Source organism: Neolamprologus multifasciatus, chromosome 22 (assembly GCF_963576455.1).
Source record: "Neolamprologus multifasciatus chromosome 22, fNeoMul1.2, whole genome shotgun sequence".
Classification (NCBI taxonomy): domain Eukaryota; kingdom Metazoa; phylum Chordata; class Actinopteri; order Cichliformes; family Cichlidae; genus Neolamprologus; species Neolamprologus multifasciatus.
The window spans coordinates 4,078,064-4,105,722 of NC_140459.1; the positions used below are offsets into that span (position 1 = coordinate 4,078,064).

General features: G+C 41.7%; 1 protein-coding gene and 2 long non-coding RNA genes across 8 annotated transcripts in view; 2 read left to right on the top strand and 1 right to left on the bottom strand.

Moving 5' to 3' along the window:
• LOC146492668 (protein FAM131B-like) overlaps nt 1-27,659 on the top strand; it is a 102,972-nt gene that overhangs the window by 45,860 nt on the left and 29,453 nt on the right. For all 6 annotated transcript variants that reach the window (XM_085148366.1, XM_085148363.1, XM_085148362.1 and 3 more), the window contains exon 2: nt 747-784. In XM_085148366.1, coding sequence (XP_085004492.1) covers nt 747-784 — 38 coding nt within the window. The remainder of the gene's footprint in view (nt 1-746; nt 785-27,659) is intronic.
• On the bottom strand, nt 12,570-14,155 carry LOC146492671 (uncharacterized). The gene is made up of 2 exons (XR_014871892.1): nt 14,080-14,155; nt 12,570-12,895 (listed from the first exon to the last, which is right to left on the bottom strand). It is a non-coding gene; the product is annotated as an uncharacterized LOC146492671 (long non-coding RNA).
• Nucleotides 12,813-15,470, top strand: LOC146492672 (uncharacterized). The gene is made up of 2 exons (XR_014871891.1): nt 12,813-12,907; nt 14,091-15,470. It is a non-coding gene; the product is annotated as an uncharacterized LOC146492672 (long non-coding RNA).

Sequence of the window (27,659 nt, forward strand, 5' to 3'; positions counted from 1 at the left end):
ATTCCCGTGTATAATTGCACCTATTTCCCATTTTTACAGCAAAATTTAAGGTGGCTCAAGACTTTTGCACAGTATTAATGCTGCTCTGGTGCACACTACATCCAGTAATGTAGCAAAAATAATGCAGGGCAGCCTGTTTGTGTCTCATCATTGTTTCGCTTGTTGCTAGCTCTCACACAGAGTGCTAGCATGAGCCGCTACACTGATAGATTCATTGGATAACTTAATTTAGCGTTAAGGTCATGCTCAAGGTCGTCAAGGAAAGCCAGACGAGCGGTGAGTCAGCTGTCATCGCAGTCTCTCTACTCTGCTCCACAGTGGTCCCTGTTTTCTATTTTATTAGCACTAAATTATTAACTTTACTGGCAATAATAAGCATCCACTGTTATCACCCTCAGATATTTCAGAGTCATCTCTGGCCTCTATGACTCACGCTCGTTGTGCCCTCTGCGTGCCAAAGCTTGGCGTGGATAATTAATCTAATTTTAGCTCGGTGTGTTTGTGCGAGAGTGTGTGCGAGAGAGACGGCGTTGTCATTCCTCCACAGCGAGCAGGCCGAAGGCGGCTTCAGCGTGACATACTGTTATCTGCTTCTCCCTCACTGTATCTTCCTGTCTCACCTTCTATCACAGACAGCTTAAACCGACTCCTGATTTCTGCATGTGGCGTCATACCTGTAACTACTGAATCACCTGATAATGAAATCTTAAATTCATCTCATTCTCTCTCTCTCTCTGCCTCTCCAGCAGCGGATGCCGTGCCGGTACGGAAAGATGGGGATCAGGTAAAGTGCTATTATCTCTTAAAAAAAAAAAAAAAAATTAATGCCATTTGCTGCACACCTCGATCTATTTTCCCATTTTGCTGAAAGCCTCTGTGACAGAATGCAAAAGACACTCTGGTGCTGGCGTCCTCAGCTCTCCTGTTACATCCGAGCGCTCTCCAGAGTGAGAGTGGGAGCATGAGTGTTGATTTTTGGCCCCTCAAATATTATAGAGGTGAGAAAGAAGCGCTGCTACTCAACCAGAACTGTCTCCTGTTGTTACACAGTGTAGCCCTTAGAAAGGTTAAAGACTCCCGAAGATACGTGGTGCTGCGAAAAACTGTTTGCCCTCTTCCTGATTTCTTCATTTTTGGCGTATGAGTCACACTTAAATGTTTCAGATCACACAACTTCTGATATTGGACAACAATAACCTGGATGAATGAAAAATGCAGTTTTGCAAACTGGTTGTGTCGACCTTGGCAGTGCAGTAACTGACAGTGAGTCTTTCCCATCACTCAGGATGAATTCTGACACAGCTCTTTGTAGAATTGCTTTAATTCAGCCAGACTGAAGTTTTAAGCCTGTTTAAGGTCACGCCAAATCAGATTTAAGACCAGACTTTGTCTAGGCCACTTGTTGGTGTGTTTTGCATCACTGTCCTGCTGTATAACACGAGTGCCATCGAGCTTCAGGGCACAAACTCATGGCCAGACGTTCTCCTTCAGATGTTTCTGTTAGGTCCTGAAAGCCGTAAAGCAGCCCCAGACCATGACACTACCGCCTCCGTGTCGTTATGATGTTCTTTTTATGAAATGCTGCGTTAATCCTACACCAGATGTAACAGGACTCAAACCTTCATCAGTCCACAGAAAAGTTTACCAGAACTCTTCATGTTTTCCTTTTGGCCAGCTGTGGTTTTCTCCTCTGAACTCTCCCATGGACACGATCCATGCTCAGTCTACTTGTTAATATTGAATCGTGAACTCTGACCTTAAATGAGTGAGACCTGCAGTTGTTTAGATTTTGTTCTGGTTTCTTTTGTGACCCTCTTGGAGTAAATCTGCTTGGGCAGCCTGGAAAGGTTCACTGCTGTTCCAAGTTTTCTCCGTTTGTGGATAATGGTTCTTATCTTGGTTTGCTGGAGTGCTAAAGCATTAAAAACGGCTTTGTAACCCATTTGAGGATGATAGATGTCAGTTAGTTTCTTTCTTGGATGTAACATGATGAGATATTAAAGTTGGGATCATATTTTCTGAGACTTCCAGGCTACGTTCACACTGCAGGTCTTGATGCTCAATTCCGATTTTTTGATCAAATTCAGATTTTTTCGTCTGCTCGTTCACACTACAAATAAAATGCGACAGCAAACGCGCTCTAGTGTGAACGCTCAAAGCGGTCGCATGCACAAAAGAAGACGTCACACACAACGCGCTCTGTTTAGACCCAGACCAACAATATTGTTTGACTGATGGTCGTTAATATAAAGACTTCGGACTTCACGTTTCCCAATTTTTGCTTTAAGTTATTTTGTTATTTACATAATAATGTAAATAACCTAATAATGATCCTTATTGCTGTTTTAGAGGAGCGCTGCTTCAGAGGATAGTTGCAGATTTCTGTCAGAATCTGCAGATTATACAGAACAAATAAAATGTTCACGTTTCTCCAACGTTGTCTTCCCAACAGTTTCACTGGATGGCCAGGAAGCGTTCGCGATGTCTTCTCCGGCGCTGATAATTAGCGTCTGTCTTGTGTCGGTGACGTAAAAGACGGATTTAATGCGACTTGACCATCAAACAGCAGCTTTCTAAAACATCGGATATGTATCGGATTCAGTACCACATACGAAAGTGACCCAGATCGGATTTGAAAATATCGGATTTGTGCCGTTCACACTGTCACACCATGATCGGATATGGGTCGCATAGGGTCAAAAAAGTCGGATTTGATGCTTTCGCTGCAGTGTGAACGTAGCCTTAGGGTCTGCTTGGGTCCCAGTGGTATAGATTTCATTAGAGAGTCAGCACCAGGGTCTGGATGGATGTCTGTATGCCTCCTGTTTTTTGTGATGATGTCTCAACTATGCCTGCAGACATCAAATAAGTCAGGAATGGCTACTCGGCCGTTTCCAGCTGTTTGCATCCCCTGCAGCGTGTAATCTTTAGCCTACTTCACTTTGTGAGACAGGTTCTATTTATGTGATTTATTGATTAAACTGGCAGTAATCAGGTCGGGGTGCACCTGGTGAAATTTAAGTCTTCTTTCTGAAAAATGTGGTTAATTGCAGTTAATTCAAGATATAACAACAGGCAGCAATTACTTTCTCACGTAGGACCTGGTAGATTTGGTAGCTTTTGCCCTAATAAATGAAATCATCATTTAAAAGCTGCATTATAGTTTTACTCTGGTTATTATAAAGTTGTTTGATGATCTGAAACATTTAAGTGTGAGAAATATGCAAACAAGAAATTCAGAACGGGGCAAATAGTTTCTCACAGCACTGTATTTGCTAGTGTGTGTGTTTGTGTGTGTTTCAGTACATGGGAATTTACCTGAGTTAAAGGGAAAGTACTCCTTTTATGGGGCATCCTCCTCCCCCGCATTATCGAAAGTGAGAAAAGAGTTTGGTGGCACCACAGGGAGCTCTGTGAAGCCTGAATTATATCCTCAAATGTACCGAGTTGGTGCTGAAATGTGAAAATGAATCTGTAAGAAGTGAACCCAACTCTGAAGCCTTCATCGCAGCCTGAGCCCAGAGGCTCAAAGCTTGTTAGGTGATAATAATCGACCCTGTTTCCAGTCTACTAGTTTGGATCAGACCCATCATCTCTACCTTCTACAGTACTTTCTTTTTTTAACACAAGCACTCCAAAAACTATCGAGGTGTTTTGGCCTTTCCAGCTTTTTCGCTCGTCTTTAAGCTAAGTTTCTAAAAACTCAACAAGCATTTGGACCTGAAAATGATGCCAGACTCAGTGAGCAGATTAGGATAAAACACCCAAATCTGTGACTCCCAGTATATATACCACAAGACAAAATCAGAGCGCTAAAGAAAGCTGAATAAAGCACAAAACGCTTTTTATGTCCACGATCCTGTTTTGTGTATCGCTGTAAATAAGTGAATAAACATTTTAATTAAGAGCACAAGCCTTTTAATGTCGGTCAGTGCATCCGGACATGAATCTTTCTAACAAACGTGCAAGCCTGCCAAGGATTTCTTTCATGGCCAGACAGTGGGATGGTCTCATCTGGCTGAGTCAGTAATCTGCCCTCAATTCAACTGATTATTAATTTTACTGCTAAAAACCAGAGTCAAGGCAAAAACGCCCGAGCAGTGTGTCTGCTGTGTTGGCACCATCACTGTGAGTCACAGACTTCACATAGTCACTGAAACGAGTGGCTGAGGCACACGTGATGAATCGAACGTGTCATTTAAATTTCATAATTCATCTCAGTGTTTTATTATTAATTGATCAGCTTTGCTGACCTATAAACAAATGGTTCTGGGTCTGAAACCTCCAGACAGCCGAAGCTTTTCTGGGTTTCATTTTCAGTCCGACTCTGCTGGTGCTCCACCTTCCTGCCACAGACTGTAGTTCAGATTAATTAGTGCCTCTAAATTGGCAGAGGTGTGAATAGTTGTCTGTCTCCATGTGTCACTTGTGTGACGGCCTGGCAGCTTGGACGTGCCCCGTCTCTCGCTCGGTGGTAGATGGGAAAGGCTCCAGCCACGTCGGATGAAAAGCAGGCGGAGATAGTGAGTGATGGATGTCTGCTTAAGTTTGGCTTAAGGGAAATAAGAGCCATGAACAAAATCTCACCATGAAGCTGAATGTCTCCACCTTACTCCTACACCTGTTCTACAGCAAACAAGCAACATATACCAACACTTCTTTTACTTTAGTGAATGAAAACACACTAATCATTGCATACAGTGTTCTGCCAAACAGGTGTGACCAAAACTAACGGGCTTCATCACAGTGTAGATGTAGTGTAGATCCAACTCTTCACATTTCTTAGACCCAAACGAGCCGTCTGCTGCACTGGCTCCCCGTGTGTTTCAGGATCGATTTTAAAGTTCTTTTACTGGTTTTTAAATGTCTTAATGGTCTCGGGCCTTCTTATCTCTCAGATCTGCTTTTACCATATGAACCCTCGCGGACCCTGAGGTCCTCTGGTACTGGCCTTTTGATTGTCCCTAAAGTCAGGACACATGCTCACGGAGAGGCAGCGTTTCAGTGGTCTGGTCCTCGTCTGTGGAACAGCCGGAGGAGCTCAGAGAACGTACATGTTTTTAAGAACAAGACCCACCTTTTTAATTTAGCTTTTACTTAACGTTTATTTATTTTATGCTTATTTATTCTATCCTGTTATTCTATTATTAATTTAGGTTTTACCTAATATTTATTGATTCTATTCTTATTCATTTTTTAATCTTCTTACTCTATATTTATATTGTATCCCGTTCTTATTTATTTTATCTTTTTACCCTGTATATATCCTATTGTGTCATATCTCCAGTGTTTCCTCGGAGGGCGCTCTCTGCACCGGGGCTGCTGGGGCTCTGGGGCTCCTCTCAGCCTGGCTGGGGGGCTTCTTTGCCTCCCTCCTGCTGTGTGCCCAGCCTGGAGGCTGCGGTCTGTGACCGGCTCCCGGTGCAGACGGCTCCCTGTGATAGTGTTTCCTCACTTGGCTCATGTGTGCCCAGCCCAATTTTACTTTCTAAGTGTGCGTGTGTGTGTGTGTGTGTGGGGGGGGGGGGGGGGGGGGATATGTCTGTATTCACATCGCTTATGTTATGAAAGTGTGGGGAGTGAGTTGGAGGGTGGGGTGGGCTGCTTTTAACCATGTAAAGCACTTTGTGCTACATTTTTTTGTATGGAAAGTGCTTTATAAATAAAGATTGATTGATCTGAACCTGAACCAACAACGTGCCGGGGGATTTAAAGACTACAGCCTTTGCTGGTCGGTGCCAGCGACAGTACTCGTTAAATGTAAAATAGCAGTTATTGGGTGTTACACAGCCACAGACCACTATGAGTCTGCATCCCTGACAGATGGCTCCACCCCGGGTAGAGCCACTCACTGTCTCCATTAATGAAAGTCATAATGAGCAGAGGTGGAAAAACACTGAAAAAAAAATGGCGGTATGTCAAATATAACCAAAGCTACATGTAACCAGGTTCTGTTTCTTCTGCACCAGGATGTATGACATGGAACAAACTGCTAAACTAATCTGACTCTCGGTGCATTGGTGACACTAAAAGCTGCACACTTCAGCGATGTTGAATGAATTGAAATTTTTATTTCAGTCAACAACAACAACAGATTATAATTTTACATAAAAGTACTCAAACAGTAACCGAAAAAGGAATAGGCTGAAGCCTTATACTTATCCTCTCCCTTACCCCCATAGAAATAATCAAATCCTTAACCAAGAAAATAAATAGCATTGATAATTAAGTTGTATAACAGTTTGAAAAGAAATCAATGATAAATCAAGAAATTAAAGCAACACAAAAACAAACCAAATTTCTAACCTTGTATAATACTCATTTTTAAAATCTTCCTGAAGAATGACAAAGAAAAACACATCTTCAGCTCATCATTAAGTCCAAAAGCACAATTTGGTTAACGGACAATGTGATTAACAGTTTCGTATCGCCCCTAAAATACACAAAATATTTGTTTGGACATTTTTAACTTCATTGATTTAACATTTTTAAATGTCTTCTGAAGGTTTTTCTGTCTTTTAGACAAGTTGAGTCTGTTTTCTGTCCCTTGTCTAAATGACAGGTCGATCAAACACAAGGGACACCCCAACATTTTGAGTCATCCCTAGTGTAGCCCTGAGGATTTAAAAAAGGAGTAATGGGATTGCTTATGTTTTAGAAGATCTCATGGTAGAGGCTTCTTCAGTTCTAAAAACAAACGGTGGAGAGTCCTGGGTATTTTATTCCAAGTCGGGTTGTCTTTGTTTAAGGTGATCCTTAATGTCAATGACCCACTATTGATTCTGTGACTCATCACATGAGCTAAGCTGTGAAACAAGGTGTCGGTTTAGATCATCTCCAGGGGTTGAGGGTGATGTCCACCCCATGGTGTGATGTGTTGAGGTCACCTGGGTGGTGATTGGAGCACCTTGGAAGGGATTTCAAGACTGCATTGTCAGTGGCTTATAACAGATGTTGTAAGTCACTGCCTCTGTTCAATGATGCTCATTCACAGTGGACATAGATGACCTCCTTTACTCCTCTTTCACACCCTCTGTCTTCTCTGTCCAAAATGTGAACACTGACATCCTCAAAAGACCGTCCTTTGTCCTGTAAATGCAAGCGTTCTCCTTCCTAAGCTCTCAGGACCGACCCGGATGAGTGAGAAGCTACACAGACCTACGTCCCCAGTCTAAATGCAGTTTCAGAGACTTTGGAAAGCAGACAAAAGGAATATTAATTTCAACTCCTGCACGTGTCACAACATCACGAAAAAGGAAAAAGGATGCTCTGTTGGGAGAAAATGGTGTCGCAGCCTGCAGGAGCTCATATTAGTCAAACCTGTGTGTACTCCTGTGTGTACGCCGGCACTCTCGTGACTGTCTGTGTGTGACCGGGTGTGAAGGTGTGTTGATAGTCTCTTACCAAGGCCACGGAGCTGCTGTCCCCTGGGTTCAGGCTATTACTGAGCCATGTATCACTTCTCAGCTGTGGACCCTGGAGAGAGGGAGAGGAGCAGAAAGAGTAAGAACGGGAGACAAAACAGACGTCCGTCCTTTTTGTTGTTCCATCAGTGATTGATGCTTTATGTGTGTGCTGCCACTTTGTCTTTTAAGTGCTGTTATAGTAACAGTTAGTCCAGGTAACTTTTTTAACCCTTAAAGTCTGTTCCCTGTTGCTTTCTCCCTGTTTGAAGTGATGTGCACTTACAGAAGCTTTGAGCTTTTACAACAAAACACTTTCAAACTTATAAAACTGAACAGTCATGAATACTATCAGCATTCTGGTATGAAACTGTCACGGGACAGCGTAGCAGGCAGGAAGTGGACCCAAATGCAGGAATCCGCAGACAAACGTGAACTCAAAGCACAGCTTCATTGGCTGGGAAATGGCAGATTTATGTAACTAGAACACGAGGGGGGACTGCAACTAGAAAGTGAAGAAAACTAGAGGCTTAAGTACACATGAGATAATCAGGGAGTTGGATCACAACAGGGAACACAGGTGAAATAAATCTGACGAGGGCTGTATCCCAATTCAGGGTCTGCAGCCTTAACGGTCCACAAGGGCCGCGTACTCAAAGACCATTAAGGCCAGAAGTGCGAGGCTTGTGAAATGGGACGGTCTAGCCTCCGTCGCGCTGCCCAGGTTGCCTAGCAACCATGATACTAACAGCTTTGTTTGACAGAAATGAAGGAGAAAATCTTTTGTTCATTTGTTTGTTTCTACATGAGCTTTTATCATTCTCTGATTAAGCTCAGCTATTGAACAGCGTATATTTTAAAGTAAAGGCTTTAAAACCAAGTTAGTACAAACGTCACTAATGTCACATGACTTTGCCGACATGTGGCCAACAGTAACGTTTTAATGATCTTCATTATTAAACATTTGCACATAAATAAGTGACATAATATTCAGTACTTACTTAAAGTTTACTCTTCGGGCGCCCCTCATCCGCTGCAAAATTATCCACACCCACCGCCGCGCTATGCATTCTGGGATATGTTGGGCCACGAAGTCTACACCGCCACGTCCTTAAATTTCAGGGAAATGAAGGACGCATTTGAGGGCCGCATTTCGAGCAGCCTCCGAATTGGGACAGCCTTCGTCGCGTCGCGGTGACGTAATCGGCCTTAAAATGCGGCCTTTAAGGCTGCAGACCCTGAATTGGGATACAGCCTAACAGGACAGACTACTAACAAAATAAAACAGGATGAAACGCACACTGAGACTCAGCCACGTGGACTTGACTGTCACAGCCGGGTTGGTTGGTGTGTTTGAGGAGCGTATCCAGAAACCAGAAAGACGTAGAAACAAAATGACAATGGTGAAAACTAAATTATAACCTAAACTGGGAAAGCTGAAGCTAGACATACAAACATAAAACATGAACCTGAGAAAAACTTGAGATGAGCTAAACAGATGACCTGACAATGAACAGGACTTAAATACACAAAAGGATAATGAGGGAAGTGGAAACACCTGGGGAAACACAGCTGACACAACATGATGCCAGAGCGGGACTCTTCAAAATAAAACAGGAAACATAATGGGACATGACAACAAGAGCTTGACAACATAGAACACACAGACACGAGACCCACGACAAACTGGGGAGACACGAAACACGAGGAGAGACACATGAGAACAGATAAGGGAGACGAAAGCAGGCATGCATAACTGAAAGTTAAACATAGAGGACAAAACAGACTACACAGAGAACAAAAACTCAAAACTAAATGGACCTTGATGATAACATAGACTATACTAAACCTTAATTAACAGTAACATAAGAACTTAACATATTCAAATATAACCTAACAAATCAAAAATACAAAATAAGCTCAAAATTAAAGAGCAGTTAACATGTCAGGAGAAGGTTAAATCTCCACAAAGGTTGCAGAAGTCTGTATCTGTGTGCATCACATAGCCACTGGTGTAAAAGGAAATTTAAATAAAGCAAGCTACATTAACCTGCTCCCTTTTTCACCATGGGTCACCACTTCTTCTTCTTCTTGTCCTTAGCGGGCGACCAGCGGCGGTGGTCTGCCGCGCAACCAGTACGCTGCTGTAGGTGCCGCAGGTTCTCTTGCTTGACCAACGATTATCTTCCATGCTTTTCGATCTAAGGCGATGGTTCTTGCCTGCTCGAGGTCAAGTCGAAGGGCCTTCAAATCATCCTGGATTTGTTTCATCCATGTCTTCTTTGGTGCATTTCGATGCACCCTCCAATCGGTGGGGCGGGTCAACCAGAGTAGGCCATGGGGGTAGCGGCTCGGGTCCATTCGGCAAATGTAGCCAAACCAACGGAGTCGGCGGTGCTGGATTAGGTCGCCGATCGTCGGTTGGCTGCCGCAGCTGGTGAGGATGGTGTCATTCGAATGACGGTCGCGAAGGGAAACGCCAAGAACGCATCTAAGGCAACGTGTCGTCGTGTTTGAGCATTGTCCACGTCTCCGCGCCGTAAAGTCGAATGGGCAGGATCAGGGTTCGGTAAAGGTGGATCTTTGTCACCAATGAGATGTTGTTCTTCTTCCAGACGCACCAGCGCAGGGAAGCGAATGCTGCCGCCGCCTGCCCAATTCTGGAGCGTATCTCCACTCTGACATGGGTCACCACAGCATGCAGATGTTTTATATACCAGATGCTCTTCCTGAAAAACGCCCCAAAAGACTTGTGTCGCCTTCTGGGATTGAACCTGAGATCTTTTAGGTGAATGTGTAAACCATAAACTACTGAGCCACTATTAAAGGAAACTTACACAATGGACATTTACATAAAAATTCAAAGTAGTTTCCCAAATTGCTTAAAATAACTTTGCTTGTTGTTTTAAAATCAAATCAAAAAAACATTATTTCCTGTTGCTGTCAACAGAACATCAAGAAGGAGCACAAAAACACTGGTTTTATGCAGGAATACGTCAGACCAGCCAACAACGTGGCTCCTGCAAGCCTGTTACATCAGCGTGTATAAATGCATGGGCTGCAACCGCCTGCCGCCATGAGAAGCACCTGGAACATTGGCGTTGCGAGGCGTCGTTGTTATTCAGCGGTCACGGCATCAGAAACAGAATTCAGTTTTGATCAAGTGCTGTTCGCATTGAGCTCTGATCCCGCAGCAGCCTTTGAGTTGTTTACCTCCATAAACACGACTCCTCTGTGTAATTTATTGGCCTGCACAGAGAGAGGCCAGCAGGTGGAGAGAGATGATTCAGACTCAGAAACAGGGAGTTCTTGACCAAGTGCGACAAACCAAACGCTAAAGACTGACAGACAGAATAAATCCTATTCAACTAGATTCAAATGCAAGTAAAACAGAAGAATTCAGGCCGTGAAGATCGAAACATCGACAATGATCTCATGGCTTGATCTAAATAGAAATTTGGAAGTTAACAGAACGTTCTCATTGCTTTATTTTCTGTCTCCTCTGTCCTCCTCCCTTCTGCTTCTGATCAAACATAATCTCAGTACATCTTGAACATGTCTACATTCCTAAAATGCATCTGGAGGACAGAGGATCGAAGATACACAGGTATATTCTTTGCAGATTTATTACCTGTAGAATGCAAAATCTTTGGATTATCCAAACAGTGGCGCTCAGAGCGATCTATGAGCAGTTAGTCCTTCGTTTGATAAGATGTTTCACTTATTTAAGGTGATCACAGCCATGATGAAACTTTCTGCTCTTGAACGTTTGTGTGATTAAAAAAAAAAAGTATCTTTTCAGACGGCTCTGCAAATTTAATTAAAAGCAGCACTAAATATAAAAGCTGTCATGAACACTGTTACGCTCGTATGACATCATGACATCATTAAATACAGATGTAGGCTGTAACAAAGCAGAGCAGATAATGCAGCTGTGCTAAATGTCATCATTTATTGACATGGCAATAAAATGAGCTGCAAAGCAAGCCTGTCTCATAGTTAAAAGCCTGTCTCCTCGGCTCCTTTCTCCTTGTAACTCCTCCCCCGTCTCCTATGCCCTGCTCTGGTTGAAGGGACTAAGAGACGAGGGGAGGATGTCATGAACCAACAGGTTCGATCAGGAAAGTGGACCCAAAAATGCAGACAAACACGGGCGAGGAATGCTTACAGTGAATTTTAATCGAAAAAAGTGATCTAAAGTGACAAGGGCGGGAGGGGGGGGCCAATCAGGCTAGTTGCAGGGACGGGGAGGAGGTCAGTGAGCCGCGGGAATATTCTGTAACAGAGGAGGAGGTAGTTATAATCTGAAGGGAAAACTGCAGCATAGACAACTAGAAACTGGAGAATTGTTCACCTTACTGTGCCAGTCCGGGTTAGAATCACTGAGGGGAGGGGAGAGGTCCGTGGAGGGTCCCAAGCTGAAGCGTGGGGGTTGGCTGGGAGGCGGGGACTGTCCCCGTAAGGTGAAAGCTAGGATAGGAACCACAAAGGGAAACGTCATTTACCACCGAGACGGGTAGAACAAACCGGCACGGAGGAGCCGGTTGAGACAGCTGAAGTAGATCTCCAGCTGATTGCTCGCAGCTGAGGCTCAGTTGAAGCACCGAAGGCCCCGCCCCAAAAGGGATGGTACAGCAGCCACAGAAGGAGACACCCTCCAGGTACCCCCACGGACCATGACAGAGGATGTATAGATGTCTGTGAAGGTTCTCAGTCATTCAGGTCATCGTAGTCAAAGGAGCTTGTAAAGAAAAGCATCTGGACTTCTTTAGGTTGCTTGAAGATGTTTCACCTCTCATCTGAGAAGCTTCTGAAGAACTTCAGTTCTTCGAGGATGTATAAAGCGAAAAATGAGAAAAGGAACAGGCCTGCAGCAAAGCTGATGCAGAAATGTTTATAACTTGAATTCCTTCTAGCGGTTTGCAGGGGGAGACTGCGTCTGGTTGCAGTTGTATGGAAAAAATGAGCCTACATCTCATTTCACCTCACTAAACACTTCTCAGATTAATTTATGGTCTTGTAAAAACAAACACTTGGTACCATTTACTGTAAAACAGATGATAAAACTCTGCCAGTTAGAGCGTGGTGATCGACAAGTTATTAATATCGTACCATCCTTTGATAAGCAATGACCAAAATGGCCAAAATGTTTAGTGCTTCCAAACAGTCCATCACGTTTAATTAGTGGCACCTGAGGTAGCTGTAGCTGTCACTCAGGATGCTGCGGTCAGAAAAGCATTTGAAGTCCTTTTTTATAAAAGGTGCCCAACTGAACTCATAATTCTTATCCTATTAGATGAACCAGTGGGACTGCTGATCTGATCTACTCTGTTCTTAATTATCCATCCATCATCTGCTGCTTATCTGGGTCAGGTGCCCACACCTCCTTCTCACCAGCCCCCTCGCACGCCTCCTCCTTCTGGGGAAATAAAGGGGTGTTTCCAAGCCAGACATTAGTGCTCACACTAAGCACTGATTCACTGTGTACTGTGCTCAAACACATAGTGATGGGATTTCCGGCTCTTTTTAGAGATCCGGCTCTTTCGGTTCGGCTCACTAAAAAGAACCGGCTCTTCATGTTGTTTTGTTGCTTTAATTAATTTATTATTAACAATAAAATTATGCACAAAAGGAATTACTAACGTAAAAAAAGTGGTTTTATTTATATATGTTTATATATAAATATATGTGGTGGCCCCTAGAGACAAAACACGTACAAACTCCAAAACACATTTCTAGCATGAACTGAACTTCCAAAGCAGAGCTACTAGATCACTTAAATTACACAATTGAAAGCATGTGTGTATTGTTTGTGTATTTATACACAAGCACTCATATACATTCAAATAATTTAAAAACAATGTTCATTTACCTGTTATTACCACACACCAAATCCGGTCGTTGGTACTTGCTGGCTTGTGTAGCCACTAGGTAACAAAAGCTCGACACTGCCCCCTAGCATTCTGGAGCACTTCTGTTGACTTTTGTACGTGTTTTGAGTTTTTATGTGCTTCTGAGTTTTTACGTGCTTCGGAGTTTGTACGTGTTTTTACATGCTTCTGAGTTTTTACGTGTTTTGGAGTTTGTATGTGCTTTGTCTCTAGGGGCCACCGTAAATATACTTTTATTTATTCACTCCGCATAAAATGTAATAAATAAATCATATAATACAAAAATCAACTATTCACATTTCAACTTTTAACTATTTAAATTTTCAGCTTTTTCCTTTTACAAATTTAACGTGAAACAACACAAAACACTGCAAACCACAACACAATTAAATATAAATTAAAATATGAAAACAAAAAGAAGATGCATATTCTCTGTCATATGGACCTGCATGAATAAACTTTCTGAATCCTTTATCATCTGCAACTGAAAATAGTTAGTATTTTCATAGTTCTAATGTGACGTTGTTGCCCTTGGCTCTCTCTCTCTCTCTCTCCCTCCGGCTCTGTTCCTGTGCTACTGAGTGTAACTACCGCCCCTCCCCCCTCTGCCCAGCGTAAAGCACAAGTCTCGCGTGCGGAGTGAAGCGGAAAAAAAGTGCGAGAGAGAGGCTGAGAGAAAGAAAAAACAAAAACCCACGTGACGACTCGCAATAAGGAGCCGGCTCGCGTCGTTCACGTCAAAGAGCCGGCCCTAAGAGCCATTTCGTTCGCGAACGACCCATCACTACAAACACAGTTGCCCCTCCTCTAAATTTCCCTGTACTCACACTGATCTAACTGATCTGGGCCCGAGAGTTTGTCTCACTCTCTCTTTTGAGATGTGCTCTTGCACAGTTCTCTTCACAATTGTATGCATTTTGGGACTTAATTGAGGAAGCAGTGACACACTGCCCTGTGTCACAGGTTAAAGTGAGTTTCATGGAGGCAGCTTTCATTGAGGCAGCATTGGAGATCCATGCTGGAGTGAGGAGGGGGATCACACTGTGTGATGTACCTGAGTACAACTGAGGTCCAGCTTTTCAAGCAGACCAGGGCATGACTTATTTAACTCTACCCAAGCATGGCATCTGATCACTGTAGTCAAACAAGCTGGACTTTTGGGTTCAAACATGTGCAGGCACGGCTATTACAGCATTTCCTGGTGTCTCCTCCCAGTTGGACATGTCTGAAATGGTAAATGGTAAAAGCACTCAAGGCTTTACACAACTTGCCTCATTCCTTTGACCATGGGTGGAGGTTTAATGAGAATGCAATAAATCTAAGATAAAATAAATCTAAATAAAGTTTCTCACCCAATCTGTGAGTGAAAGCTCAGACAGTCACTCATTTCAAGTGCATGTATCAGTGAAACCCACAGCTTGTGGCTATAGGTGAGGTTAGGATCATAGATAAACTAAAACTTTACAGCACAAACCAGTGAACATGAAAATCAAAGGAATGAGCTCACATTGCACATTAAATACAAAAGTGCAGAAAACATCCCTGCAGCATTAGGCTCGGTAAAAGGCGCATTAGTTGAAACGTCAGCCTGTCTGATCAATACCGAGTGCTCCGACCAGATCTCCTCCGAGGATATAAGCCTTCCAGAATCCGAGTCAGAAGATGGAAAACACAAACAGATCAGACGGCGTTTCAGCTGCAGTCACAGGACCTATTTTGTCTTCATTAGTTTGTGATTGAAAACAAGTTTCTTGAAAACTGCTGGAAGATCTGTACCGACTGTAACGTTTCCCACTGAAATGTAAAACAGAAAAAAAGCTTCTGAAACTGCATTTTCACATCATTTGAAACCAGAATTAAAGAAGATTAGCTCGTCTTTTAGAGAGATGATCCCACGGCTCAGATTTTGAAATGACACGTAGTACGAGCCCGATCTCCGGATTTAATTATGCGCCATTAGGTTGTGTTTGTGGCTCGCTGTTTTGCACCCACTGAGCTGCTTTAACCCAAATGCCATCCAAAGTTTTAATTACATCCTCAACTGTATTATTTAAAATATTTTTCTGTCCCTCCCAAGTAAACGCATCATAGTGAGTCATGGATCAAGTTAAATGAGAAAAGGCAAATCGTTAATAGCTGAGAAGTTCAAAGGGCAGTAAAAAGAAAGAAAGAAGGATAACAGTAGGGCTGCACGATTTTGCATAAAATGAGAATCACGATTTTTTGGCTTAGAATTGAGATCACGATTCTCTCACGATTTTCTTTTCCAGTATAAATATTTATTGCACTTATTAACTGCACATCAACTTCGTAACAGTTGAGACTGAACATAAAAACAATAAATAAACATAAAAACAACAAATGTCTCACGTTTTGTCGTTGCTGCAAAATGTTGTACTGCTTGAATTTCCGTCTCCACCGTTGCTCGACACTGCGTGTATAGAGCAGGTAGTGCAACAATAGAAAAATAGTTGCGGGACGGCACTGTGTAGCGTTTGTCTAGGGTGTTGATCATTTTCCTAAATCCCTCGTTTTGCACAGTGTTGATGGAGCCATATCTTTGGTCAGGTGATAAGTAATAGCCTCTGTAATTTCTTTGTGCCTGCGGGAGGTCGACGGGTATAGGGAAGCGCTGTATAAGGTTCCCGTTATTGATGTTTGGGTGGTTGACCAGGACGGATTTTCTCCTGTCACTTCCTCGTCATCCCTGACGTGCTCTCCGTTGTTTTTTCCTGCTAATTTTAGCAGCCAGCTTCTGTATCACGTGGTATAAGGCTCCGCCCTCGTCATTTGTTGAGCAGGAAGAGTGAGCGCTTGTTTTCATGCAGATTACGTCCTGGATCAAAATGCGGTACAATCGGTCTTTTTTTTTCTTTTTTTTTTAAATCGTTGTCATTTGGAAATGAGATCGCACATAAGTATGAATCGAGATTGCGATTTTCTAACGATTAATCGTGCAGACCTAGATAACTGTTTTTCTTTAACTTGCAGTCCCTACATTTGATCACAAATATCAAAATTTTTCTACTTTCTCTTCAAAACAGGTTCATTACTTTAGGTTCAACACATCTGAGGGGAGTTATTAATTATGTCAAACCAGTTGCAAAGAATGATATTATACTCCGTTATCAATGCTACTGATGTAAAATGAAAGAGGCCACAAACATATCATTTATTGCACTATACGCAGGCCAAGGTGTAGATGTCAATCAGTTTTGGTTGCGGTGCTTCGGCAAGTGCAAATGTAGTAACATTTTCTAACTGGCAGGTAATTAAAAAGGCAACTTTCCAGCAGATATCAGCAAACACACAAACTGTTTCTGTGCAGTTTCTGTGTTTCCCAGGGAGACAAATGAAAGGTCAGTGCGTGATAAGTCCACTCTCAGAGATGGAGAAAGATGTATTATTATATTTATACAACATGAGGTTCAGTGAGCCTCGCACACAAATAGCTGGTAGAAGTGACCTCCAAAGAACTGCCGTTTACTTTTGTACTTTGAGTATATGTCTGAACTTTTTCACTTTAATGTGAGTCACTACTTCAGCTTTTACCAGAGTATTTTCTAACACATGTATCTGTACTTCTACTTAAGTGATGGATGTGTGCACCTCTGATTATATTTCAAGAAAGAAGAAAATAACCCCAGTTTTCAAGTAGCCACATCTTTGTCTGTCAGGATAGACTTGGACTAACGGTGACCCTGGAGGAGGAATAGATGTAGAAAATTGACAGCTGGATAGGAGGTCGTTATTATTGAATAAACTGTGTCCTTCAGGGAAAAAGCCATGAAGTAGGACTGCAGCGTAAAGCGCTGATTTACTCAACAGTTGAGCTGAGAATGTCAGTTTATTGAGAGACGTTCACCGGGATTTTAGTTTCAGCTGAAACATTGCTCCAGTGTCTCGCTCCGATTCAGGGAAAGGCGCTACTGACCTGGAGCTCAGCAGAGACACAAATACAGAGTCCATTTGAATACAACATACACAAATACTGATGATTAGACCTTTTTTGCCTTTGGTTGAACCTCCACTTTCACACACTGAGGCGTTCTTTATGACTCCAAACTCTGAAATGTCCAATAACTACGGAGCCCCGCAAGGGACATGGGAGAAAAAAAAATTCCGATGAACTTGTCGCTACCCGATCCGTACCGGAAACCCGATCCGTACCCCGCATTTGCAAATCTTACGTCACTTCCTCTTTTTGCCAGCATTGCGACATTCAATATATTTGAATGACACGGTTAGCGCCCAGTTAGCTCCTAGCATTTCTCAGCAGCTCTGCCTCCTTTTCGACTACCGGGACATTTAAACAATGGATAATCCGTTTACAAACAAATTCATGCTTTTCTCCTCAACACAGAGTGTTCCCTGATTGAACAACAGCGCCGTAAAATAATACAGACTTTGTAATGTGTCACGTGAAGATTCATCAGCCAGATGAAGTGTTTACTGGCAATTGACAGTGATAGCGGACATCATCATCACTATTCCAACAATCCTCTCCACACAGACGAGCATAAACACACTCGACTATCACTAAATCAAATTTAACACACGTTTGTAATGACGCTAATTCAGTTTACAATAGGGTTCATTTGGTCGGTCAGCAGGTGGCAGTATCCTCGGACACTGGGGAGTAAACTGCCATTAAACGAACAGAAGAAGAAGAAAACATCTGCACATGCGCGGTACGGATCGGGTAGACCCGATTTGTACGGTCCGACTTTGCACATGCGCAGTAAGGATCGGGGAGTCCTGATCTGTCACTATCTTTTTATTTTTTTGTTTTTGTCTACATTATATTAAATGTTTCATTATCGGAAACATTTTAAGAGATACTTGTTATTCTTAACATCTTAACAGATACTCTGACCTGTAACTATCGTAAAATGCTTCGACTGGAAGTAGACACCTTTCGCGCATGCGGGGTACCGATCGGGTTTCCGGTACAGATCGGGTAGTGACAGAACTTTTGCGAGATCTCGCAAAACTAACTCGGGATCTCGCAAAAGTTGAATTCCAACAATGGCGGCAGCTACTTAGTTGTAATATTACTCTTTCTGGGTCACAAAATAAACTTTTAAGATATTTTGAGGCGTGAATGTAGTTGTGTAAACGTCAAATACCTGCTCGGTTTACAAGACTTCACATAAGTGCTGCGACGTTTTCGGAGATCTGACACCCACCATCTCGAAGCTAACGGGAGGTCGAGACCTACTACAGCCGGGAGGAGCACCACTCTCCCGGTCGGCACATCGTGACTCGACCTCCCGGTCGGCTTCGAGCTGGCGGCCTCCGAAGAATGCGGCTAAAAGTTTTGAAAGATCCCGAGTTTGTTTTCCGAGTTTTGTGAGATCCCGAGTTTGTTTTGCGAGTTTTGCGAGATCCCGAGTTTGTTTTGCGAGGTTTCTCAAAAGTCCGTCTTAATTTTTTCTCTCCCATGTCCTTTGCGGGGCTCCGTAAATAACAGAGAGACTCTGACTGTTATAAATTTATAGTTTAAATTCGATTTTCTGACCTTGAACCTTGAATAATTCAGAGGCTTATACTTTAAGATTCCAAGGCTCCTGCTTTCTTCTGTTACATGTGAGACATTCAGACTGAAAGCGGAGCAGTTGTTGCACAGATTTAAACATCAGTCGTATTCAAATTTGAGTGAAATGTCTTAACAACAACTGGATAGATTGTTATAAAATATAGTTAAATGCCCTCCTCAAGATGAAAACTCATCTAGCACCATCAAACATTGTGTTTAGTGTTAATTAGCAAATGTCAGCAGGTCATCACACTAAATGCAGATGGTCATGGTGTGACAGTTGCAACTATGCCAAGTCAGCATGTAAGTTAAGCTCTGCTGACATTAGCAGTCAGTGCACAGGACTGCTCTGCCTACAAGTACAACATGCCTTTAGATCAGAAAACTACATCCTTAACACCACCTGACTATGATGGTACAGGTGAGGCTGCGGCCTCCAGGACTGTTCTGTGCTTTCTGATGTCCAGACACCAGAATTAGATTCAGAGGATCCTCCTGTTGTGGGAATGTACGGAGAAGAGGCCGGACATGCAGATGCCTGAAGTAAAAAGTCAACAAAGTCCAAAACTTTCAGTCAAAATGACGAAAGTCAGGCAATCAGGAAGAAATCGTGAGGTTAAAAAAGAAAAACAGGTTTATAAGTAAATAAAGGTTGACAGCTGGGAAACACACAATGCAGCGGAGAACAAAGGGAAATTGGGGAGAATATAGGCCGAGGTGCAGATAAGAAACTGGCTGATTAAGAAAAACTCTGAAAGAACACAAGTACAAGTAACTAAAGTGCAAGATAAAGACTTTACAAACGAGGCTCCAAACTCTCTAACCACGATAAGGTCATGTTCTCCGAGCTGTTTTTCCTGCTTTGGCAATCGGCTGGACTTGGAGAGGAAGGGCTGGACTGTCAAAGTAACCTACACAGTATTTCCAGGACCTACATTTGCAGGCAGAACACAGCTTTACAACAAGATAAACAGTGTGGTCACATCACCACTCAGTACTTTGTTGGTGTAGCTCATTGGTGTAGATGCCTAGAAGTGTTTGGCAAATACTGAAGACCTGTGATTTCTAACTAATAACCTTATTATTAGGGATGCACCGATACCGATACTGGTATCGGGTATCGGGGCCGATACTGTAAAATGTGTGTGTACTCATACTTGTAAAAGTTAACCGATACCATGAACCGATACTAACTTATTTCATTAATCAGAGGGTGGCTTGTCATTTCTGTTGTAGTTTTTTAGATTGGCCACTAGGGGGACATCCCGCGCTAAACAGGCACAGGGTTAGGCGAGTGAGACTGGCGGCTCCAGATAAAAAAGAGAAACTGGAGGCTGCTGTAGCTAGGCTAAACAAAATGTCAGCAGTGTGGAACAGCCAACTGTAACTCAGGTTTTGGAAAAGTGATGAAAAATGTCAAGAGAAAATCCACGGGCAGTTAAAATAACAGGCTCGACTCATTTTATCGCTCTGGATGACCAGCCAATGCCGGTCGTGGAAAACATAGGATTGAACCGTCTTCTCAGCATACTCGAGCTGCGATATGAAATTGGACACTCTGCAATAATTTAAAAGTTTATTTTATTCCAAACAGAAGTGTTTATTTATTATTCTGAAAGCTCGAGACAGTGCCAATAGTTCAGTGATATTTTGTTAAATTACAATGTGGAGACTCTGCAATAATTTAACAGAAGTGCTTATTTTTCACTTGAAATTTTTTTTGTGGTCATTTTTATTACGATTTTATTTTTTATCGGCAGAGAATAAAATAAAACCTGTCTTCCAATTCATTGCATTTGTGTGTCTGTGTGTGGTAGAAGTATCGGTTTTTGTACTCTGTATTGGCAAGTACTCAGATCCAAGTATCGGTATCGTATCGGTTTGAAAAAATTGGTATCGTTGCATCCCTACTTATTATGAAAGCAGTAACTTATTCAAAGGCCCAGAATTTGAGAATAAGACTTGTTGTATTTCTTTCTGTCCTGTCTGACATCTTGAAAAGAGCTTCATTTATTTTTATTAACACGCTACACTGCAGATCTGATGGGTAACTTTGGGTTTCTCACTTTTTGAAAAGCCATATCCGCGAGTAAGGCTCCACCCCAAACCAATAAAAGATGAGCATAAACATTTTCTTAGCAGATATTTGTCAGCTGGTCCTACGGTCAGTAGGTCTCACTGAGTGTAAAGAACCAGTTATACCTCATATGTGTGTACTGATGTAGAGGTTTTGTCTGCGTGGTGACAACTAGTTCAGTTCAATACTCAGCGAGTACTCGTGCCCTCACAGCTGGTATATACAGAGCTGTTTGCACTGGGTATAATTGTCCCATAAGAACCCAGATGTAGTCTACAGGAAGCAGAAGCAGGATGGGAAATAATAATTTTACAAATGAACTGTGATTCAGGAAGAATAACTAAGTGTGTTTGGCGCAGATCTAGAGCAGGATGCTCAAAGATTAACCAGCAGTTTAGGCTAAAGATTAGCCCGGCTCTCATTTTTAGGAGTTACGAGTACCAGCAAATAACATTAAAGGATAAAGAAAGTTATAAAAGCCTAAATCCTGAAAGCATCTATGAATCGCTGCTTGGCTTTAAGCTTAGAGGACAGATAATGGTGAAATATCAACGTGGGTGCAAAATCTTAAATATAGCTTGAGTTTGCATTGTTGTACTAATATGGGCATGTGCTTCAGTTAAAGAGGCGACGGCTTTTTTCACAGTTGCATGATTTCCTGCAGGACACAAACAGAAGCTGACAGAGGTCATAAGTGACTCAATGGGCCTTTAACACTGAATACATTAGCCGCTAACAAAACATTTCCTAAAACAGAAGCGGTTCATGCTGTTGAACGTATTAGTCATACATTTATTAAGATTACAATTAGACGTATCTTCTTCATTGCCTTGAATTTGTAAGCTTCTTGTTGCTGAGTGTGTTTGTTACTGTTTGAGATTAAATAAAGACTTATTCATTATGTCCACTAACATTATTTTGGGGGCTAGACTCGGTCAGCCAGTCACTAGAACTGTTTGTGTCGAGATATGGTTAAAAAGACGAAAAATAATGATACTTATACTCAAAGTGATCATTTAGTTTTATTGTAATATATCTATATCACTAAAGCACTTCTGGATGGATGCAAACTGCATTATGTTGCCCTGTACCTGTGCATGTGCAATGACAATAAAGTTGAATTCTATTCTATTCTATTCTATTCTAGTTGGAATCCATGTAAAAACGACACAGGTGTAAAATACCAGATGGCGGGTTATTTTTATTTATTTCTATTTAGTGTTTGACATTTAGTTGAGTTGTGAGTCCAGCAGGTGTTCAGCTGTCTTTGACTATAATCTGATTATTAGGGGTGGGGGAAAAAATCGATACTGTGTAGCATCGTGATATTTTGTTTGCTAATAATGTATCGATACAGGGACAGCAGAAATCGATATTTTGTTACAAAAAAAGTAACAAAATAAGACAAAAAAAGCTCGGAAGTCAGAGCATGTTGATCCTTTTTCTGAGCAAGAATCCTGACATTCCTTCACTGTCCAAATGTGTTTAACTTTTTTTGGCAGCAATAAACATTAGAGGTGGGAATCACCATACATCCCACGATACGATATTATCACGATACTTAACGCACGATACGATATTATTGCAATTTTTTTTTTAAATATTTTGCGATATTCAGATTCTGTACATAAAGGTAAACTTTATCAATATTCATTTTCTCTAATATCAAAGTCTCACACTCAGTCTTTCTCTCATTTCAGTTTGATTGTTGACAAACTGAACGGTTTGTATCACAGTCTAGTCCAACTTAACTGAATCAACCATCTGGTACAATTATAGCTATTCTGAACTATGCAATTTATGAAAACTCTGCAGCCCCTTCAGCAACTGAAGAATTTGAAAGTAAATTAAAACAAAATATAATTTTACATTAAATAAAAAAGTTTTAAACTTAATTAAAATAAAACATGTCTTAAATTAAAATAAGTAAACTGTCACATTTGGACAGTGAAGGAATGTCAGGATTCTTGCTCAGAAAAAGGATCAACATGCTCTGAAGTCAGAGCACAAAAACCTTTTTGTAACAAAATATCGATTTCTGCTGTCCCTGTATCGATACATTATTAGCAAACAAAATATCACCATGCTACACAGTATCGATTTTTTTCCCACACCCCTAATAAACATGACAGTTTACCTATTTTAATTTAGATGGTTGATTCAGTTAAGTTGGACTAGACTGTAATACAAACCGTTCAGTTTGTCAACAATAAAACTGAAATGAGAGAAAGACTGAGTGTGAGACTTTGATATTAGATCAAATGAATATTGATAAAGTTTACCTTTATGTACAGAATCTGAATATCGCAAAATATTTAAAAAAATTGCAATAATATCGTATCGTGGGATGTATGGTGATTCCCACCTCTACTGATTATGAGGCCCATCTATTTGCTTCACTTCCTGCTACATTTTATTTTACAAGGTTATGAAATAATAAAAAGATTTTCAGTCTCAGAGAGTGAAAGTGATGTCAGGTTAGTATTCAGCATGGAGAGGATGGAGACATCCCATCACTGAATCAACTTGTAACCGAATATTTCCTCCTTTCGTGTATATTCTCATCTGGCTAATACTCTAACACACTAACACAGTGATTACAGTGATATGATACCTTCTTTGTTGCCTCGGCTCTGTGAGCGACTCACTGCCGAGCGCGTTCATTAGCATTTGAGATTAAACGAAGCATTATTCAATTAGATCTGTGTAATCTGTCAGCTGTGTTGGCTTTACGCAGAGTTTTAGTGATTAACACGCCAAACTAACATGTTTGTCCAGGAATATGAGTTTCTAATCAACAGGAAGGTTAACAAATGTAACTTATTAGCATATTTATTGCTCACAACACTGAACAAGGTGCGCTCGCATGTGGATGAATCACCCGCTAACACGACCGTCTTTGTTAAATCCCTCTGCCGTCTCAGGAGCTGCTTTGTCAGAAAGGGATTATTCTTATTCCTCATTCTCCTGTCATGAAAATAAACATCTGATGCGAATATAGATCTGCTGAGGAAGTGAAAGGAGGCAGTAGTAATTCTGCTTCTGCTCGCCCGTGGTTTCAATTTGCTAACCGTCGCCCGTATTTGACACCAGATGAAAAATGTTAATCAGAGCAGTAAGGGCTTAAAACCAAGTGAGAGTCACACTCACACTCATTCATGGAGATGTAGAGCTAAAGAGTTTCTGTGCGCAGCAGCTGCAGATTAAAGCATGACTAAAGTATTGGCCGGGCGCTTTAATATTTTATTACCGCTGGTGCACTGCTTTCCATTTTCATTCCTTTTTATTGCCATCTTCAAATATGAGTGTCCACCAGCCATATTTCTGACACTGGCAGGGTGGCGGGTATCGCTTTCACCTTGTGAGTCTGTCTGTGTGTCGCTGTGGCAGGATACAATCCTGTTGACAACTACTGCAGCGAGAACTACCGCAGATGGGGGCTATGTTAATTTCTGTTGACAGATATTGTCAAGACAACAACGTCATAACTATCAAAGATACAGTCAGGAAGCTTACAGGCGTGTAGTTAACCTCTTAGTGACGTATCCAGGTTAATGAGCATCCTCTGACTTGGCTGATTTTAAGATGTTAAGTGTAGTCTATCCTTGAATTGGTATGGAGCACTAATTCCACTGAAATTAGAGGAGAGGCAGCACAATTTATTCATGGACGGGATCCAAGAAGACGTGTTTAATAGGACTTTCAAATGATGCAAAATATCCTAAAAAATGTGTTGTTGTTACATTATTACACAAGTACTGAGCAGTCAAATGTATTCATGAGTCAAAATATGTTTTAAGAATTAAAAATAAGATTTCCAAGTGTCAGAGTACCTGGACGATCTAGATCAGGGGTGTCAAACTCAAATACACAGTGGGCCAAAATTCAAAACTGGAACAACGTCGCAGGCTAACGTTAATATTTACCGTATTTCCCGGACTACAAAGCGCACCTGAATATTAGCCGCACAAGCTAAAATCAGGGGAAATCCTGTTTTGTACATACATTAGCCGCACCTGACTAAAAGCCGCAGGTGTTTCAATGTTGGCTTATCATATGTAAGAGAATATGCACAAAGGGAATTGTCAGGAAAGAGATGGCTGTTTGGAGACACACCCCTTTATTAATATTTTGAAAAACAAGTTAGGGTACATATTTGCATAACTTTTTAGGTATATGTACAAGTAGCGGTAATTACAAGTACGAAACATGTACTGTGCTTCATAAACGAGTAACAAATGTAGTACATAACAATAACCTACAGCACACCAGACAAATAGATTCGACCTACCTTTTAGACTCAGGTGCAGTGACACGGCTTTAACAAGAAGAAAAGTCAGTCATTCACCACCATCTTTCTCTTCTTCCTGCACTAAAACCACCAAAGTCCTCTTCTCCAGTGTCGGATACGAACAGGCTCAGGATGGCTTCGTCATCCACTCTCCGCTTCTTTCTTTCGTTGTCACTTTCAAAACCAAACAAATCCTTGTTGTCAGTGTCAGAGTCGAACACCCTCAGAAGGGCCGTGGCGGTGTCCTGCTCTCCATCATGCAGCAGTCCAGCCCTTCTAAATCCGTTGGTGATCGTGGATGTTTTCACATTTTTCCACGCTGTCAGAATCCACCGGTGGAGTTGAGCATAACTTGCTTTTCGCAAGTTTATCACCGCTCATCATCCACGCCTCCCGCTGAACGCGTAGCGCTACTTTGAAGTTTGTTTTTCCCGCTACTTGTTCGGCACTATGTTGCCTGGCGGATGGACATGTGACCAACATACCACTCTTGAACCCCGATACTGTGTCTGATCACATGCCCTTCCGCCAGGCAACGTAGTGCCGTACAACAGCAGAACAAAGAAAACAAATTGTCCGACGATGTCACAAAAATCATGGACAATCCATAGAAAAGCTGCACCTGACTAAAAGCCGCAGGGTTCAAAGCTTGTGCAAAAAGTAGCGGCTTATAGCCCGACAATTACGGTATTGAAAAAAAAATCTTCCTCCAGATATAAGACTGAATCTCTTCTTATGGCCTCAAACAAGTTTTGCTGAAAAACTGAATATGGAACAAGCAAAGCTTAATACTAAACAATATATATATTAGCTGTATAATACCAGTAGACCAGCTCTAATAATAATTTGGTATGGCTTCGCGGGCCAAATGTAATTAGGCTGCCAAATTTGGCCCGCGGGCCAGAGTTTGACACCTATGATCTAGATGATGAGGATACATATTTACATTTCAAATATCTATCTATAAAAACTCTGTGAACATCTACGTGTAAAATCTCTGTGCTGTGTGACAATAATACAAGCATCAATGTGCAGCATAACCAGCTACTCTTTACATGAATCATATAAATTCTAGTTTATGTTTAATGTAAATGTTAAAAAAAACCTGTCCGATGTGTTGATGCAGCGGCGGCTGCGGCGTGGGGAGCAGAAGATAAAGTTTGGCATTTACTTTGACATAAAGTTTAGGGCATTTTCCGTTTCACCTCTCATGCGGTCTGATATGTGGCTATGAACGGTACAACTCCGATAACAAGCTCGGAGTGCCAGTGGAGAAACTCTTCAGGGCACCGTGACAAAGAGTCTGACGTAAAAACAAATTTAAAAAAAAGGAAAAGAAAAAAAATCCTTTTGACAGCTGTCGACTTGAATCCTCCGGAGCAACCGCAGTTTCAACGTGTTCCTCTTTCACTCTTTGTGTCTGCTGTACAGTGTGATGAATGTGCATGATTGCATCCGTGTGTGTGCATATGAGGACATGGCACTTTGGTCTGGCCACCCATCAGATTTGCTGTTGCCCCCAGCAACAGTGTCACTCCTCGGTGGGTTCCATTGGTTACCTAAACATTCAATGCAGCGTGCATAAGCGAAGAGGGCGAGTGCAGCCGATCGCATTCACAGCGCCGCAGTTTCTCCTCCCGCTCGTCTGCTTGTTCCTCTCTAAAGTCTGACTCAGCTGATTAAAATAAAGCCTTTTAAGTCTTGTGAGATTAGACTGTTGTAGTAACGTTCACACATTCACTGTATGACTCACATAAAGAGTCATGTAGTTCAGTTTGTGGGTTCCAGCGTATGTTTCACAAACACAGTCCGGACCGAGCAAACTGGTTTAGTCGTGGATTTGAGGTTAACAATCTGATCTTGAAAGCAAATTCAGATATTAAAGTTAAACTTTGTCAATATCTGTTGCATCCAATAAGTTACAGTTATCTCACTTCAGCTATTTATTCATCTTTTTGCTGCAAAATGAGATTGTCGAGCAACACTATCACTAAAATCTGCTACAAATGTTGCCATGAGATAAAGATGAAGATCAGCATTTTAATAGAGTCAAGTTGGCAATTACATCCAATCTGTTTGTGGTAATACGGCAATAAACTGTGATAAATTGTAGAAAATCACCTATGTGTTACTGTCTATGTAGACAAAAATTCCCATTTAACACAAATTCCCATTTAACCCTTTAAAACCGGTCAGAGCAGCACGCTCCGTTTAGCGCAACTATTTTTAAATCCCGGTAGCACCGCAACCACGTGAGCTAGCACAATAATTTTTTTTTGCATATGAAACCTGAGGAGTTGTACTTACATCTTATGCCATCAGCTTGTCCTCGGTCACAGTTTCCTTCCACATATAGCTTTGCAAAAACTGCATAAAAAGCACTTGCAGCAACAAAAACATAATATTCCAGAAACACGCTTTGCCGATCCGATCAGCTGTTTGTAACATTTCCTCCGTT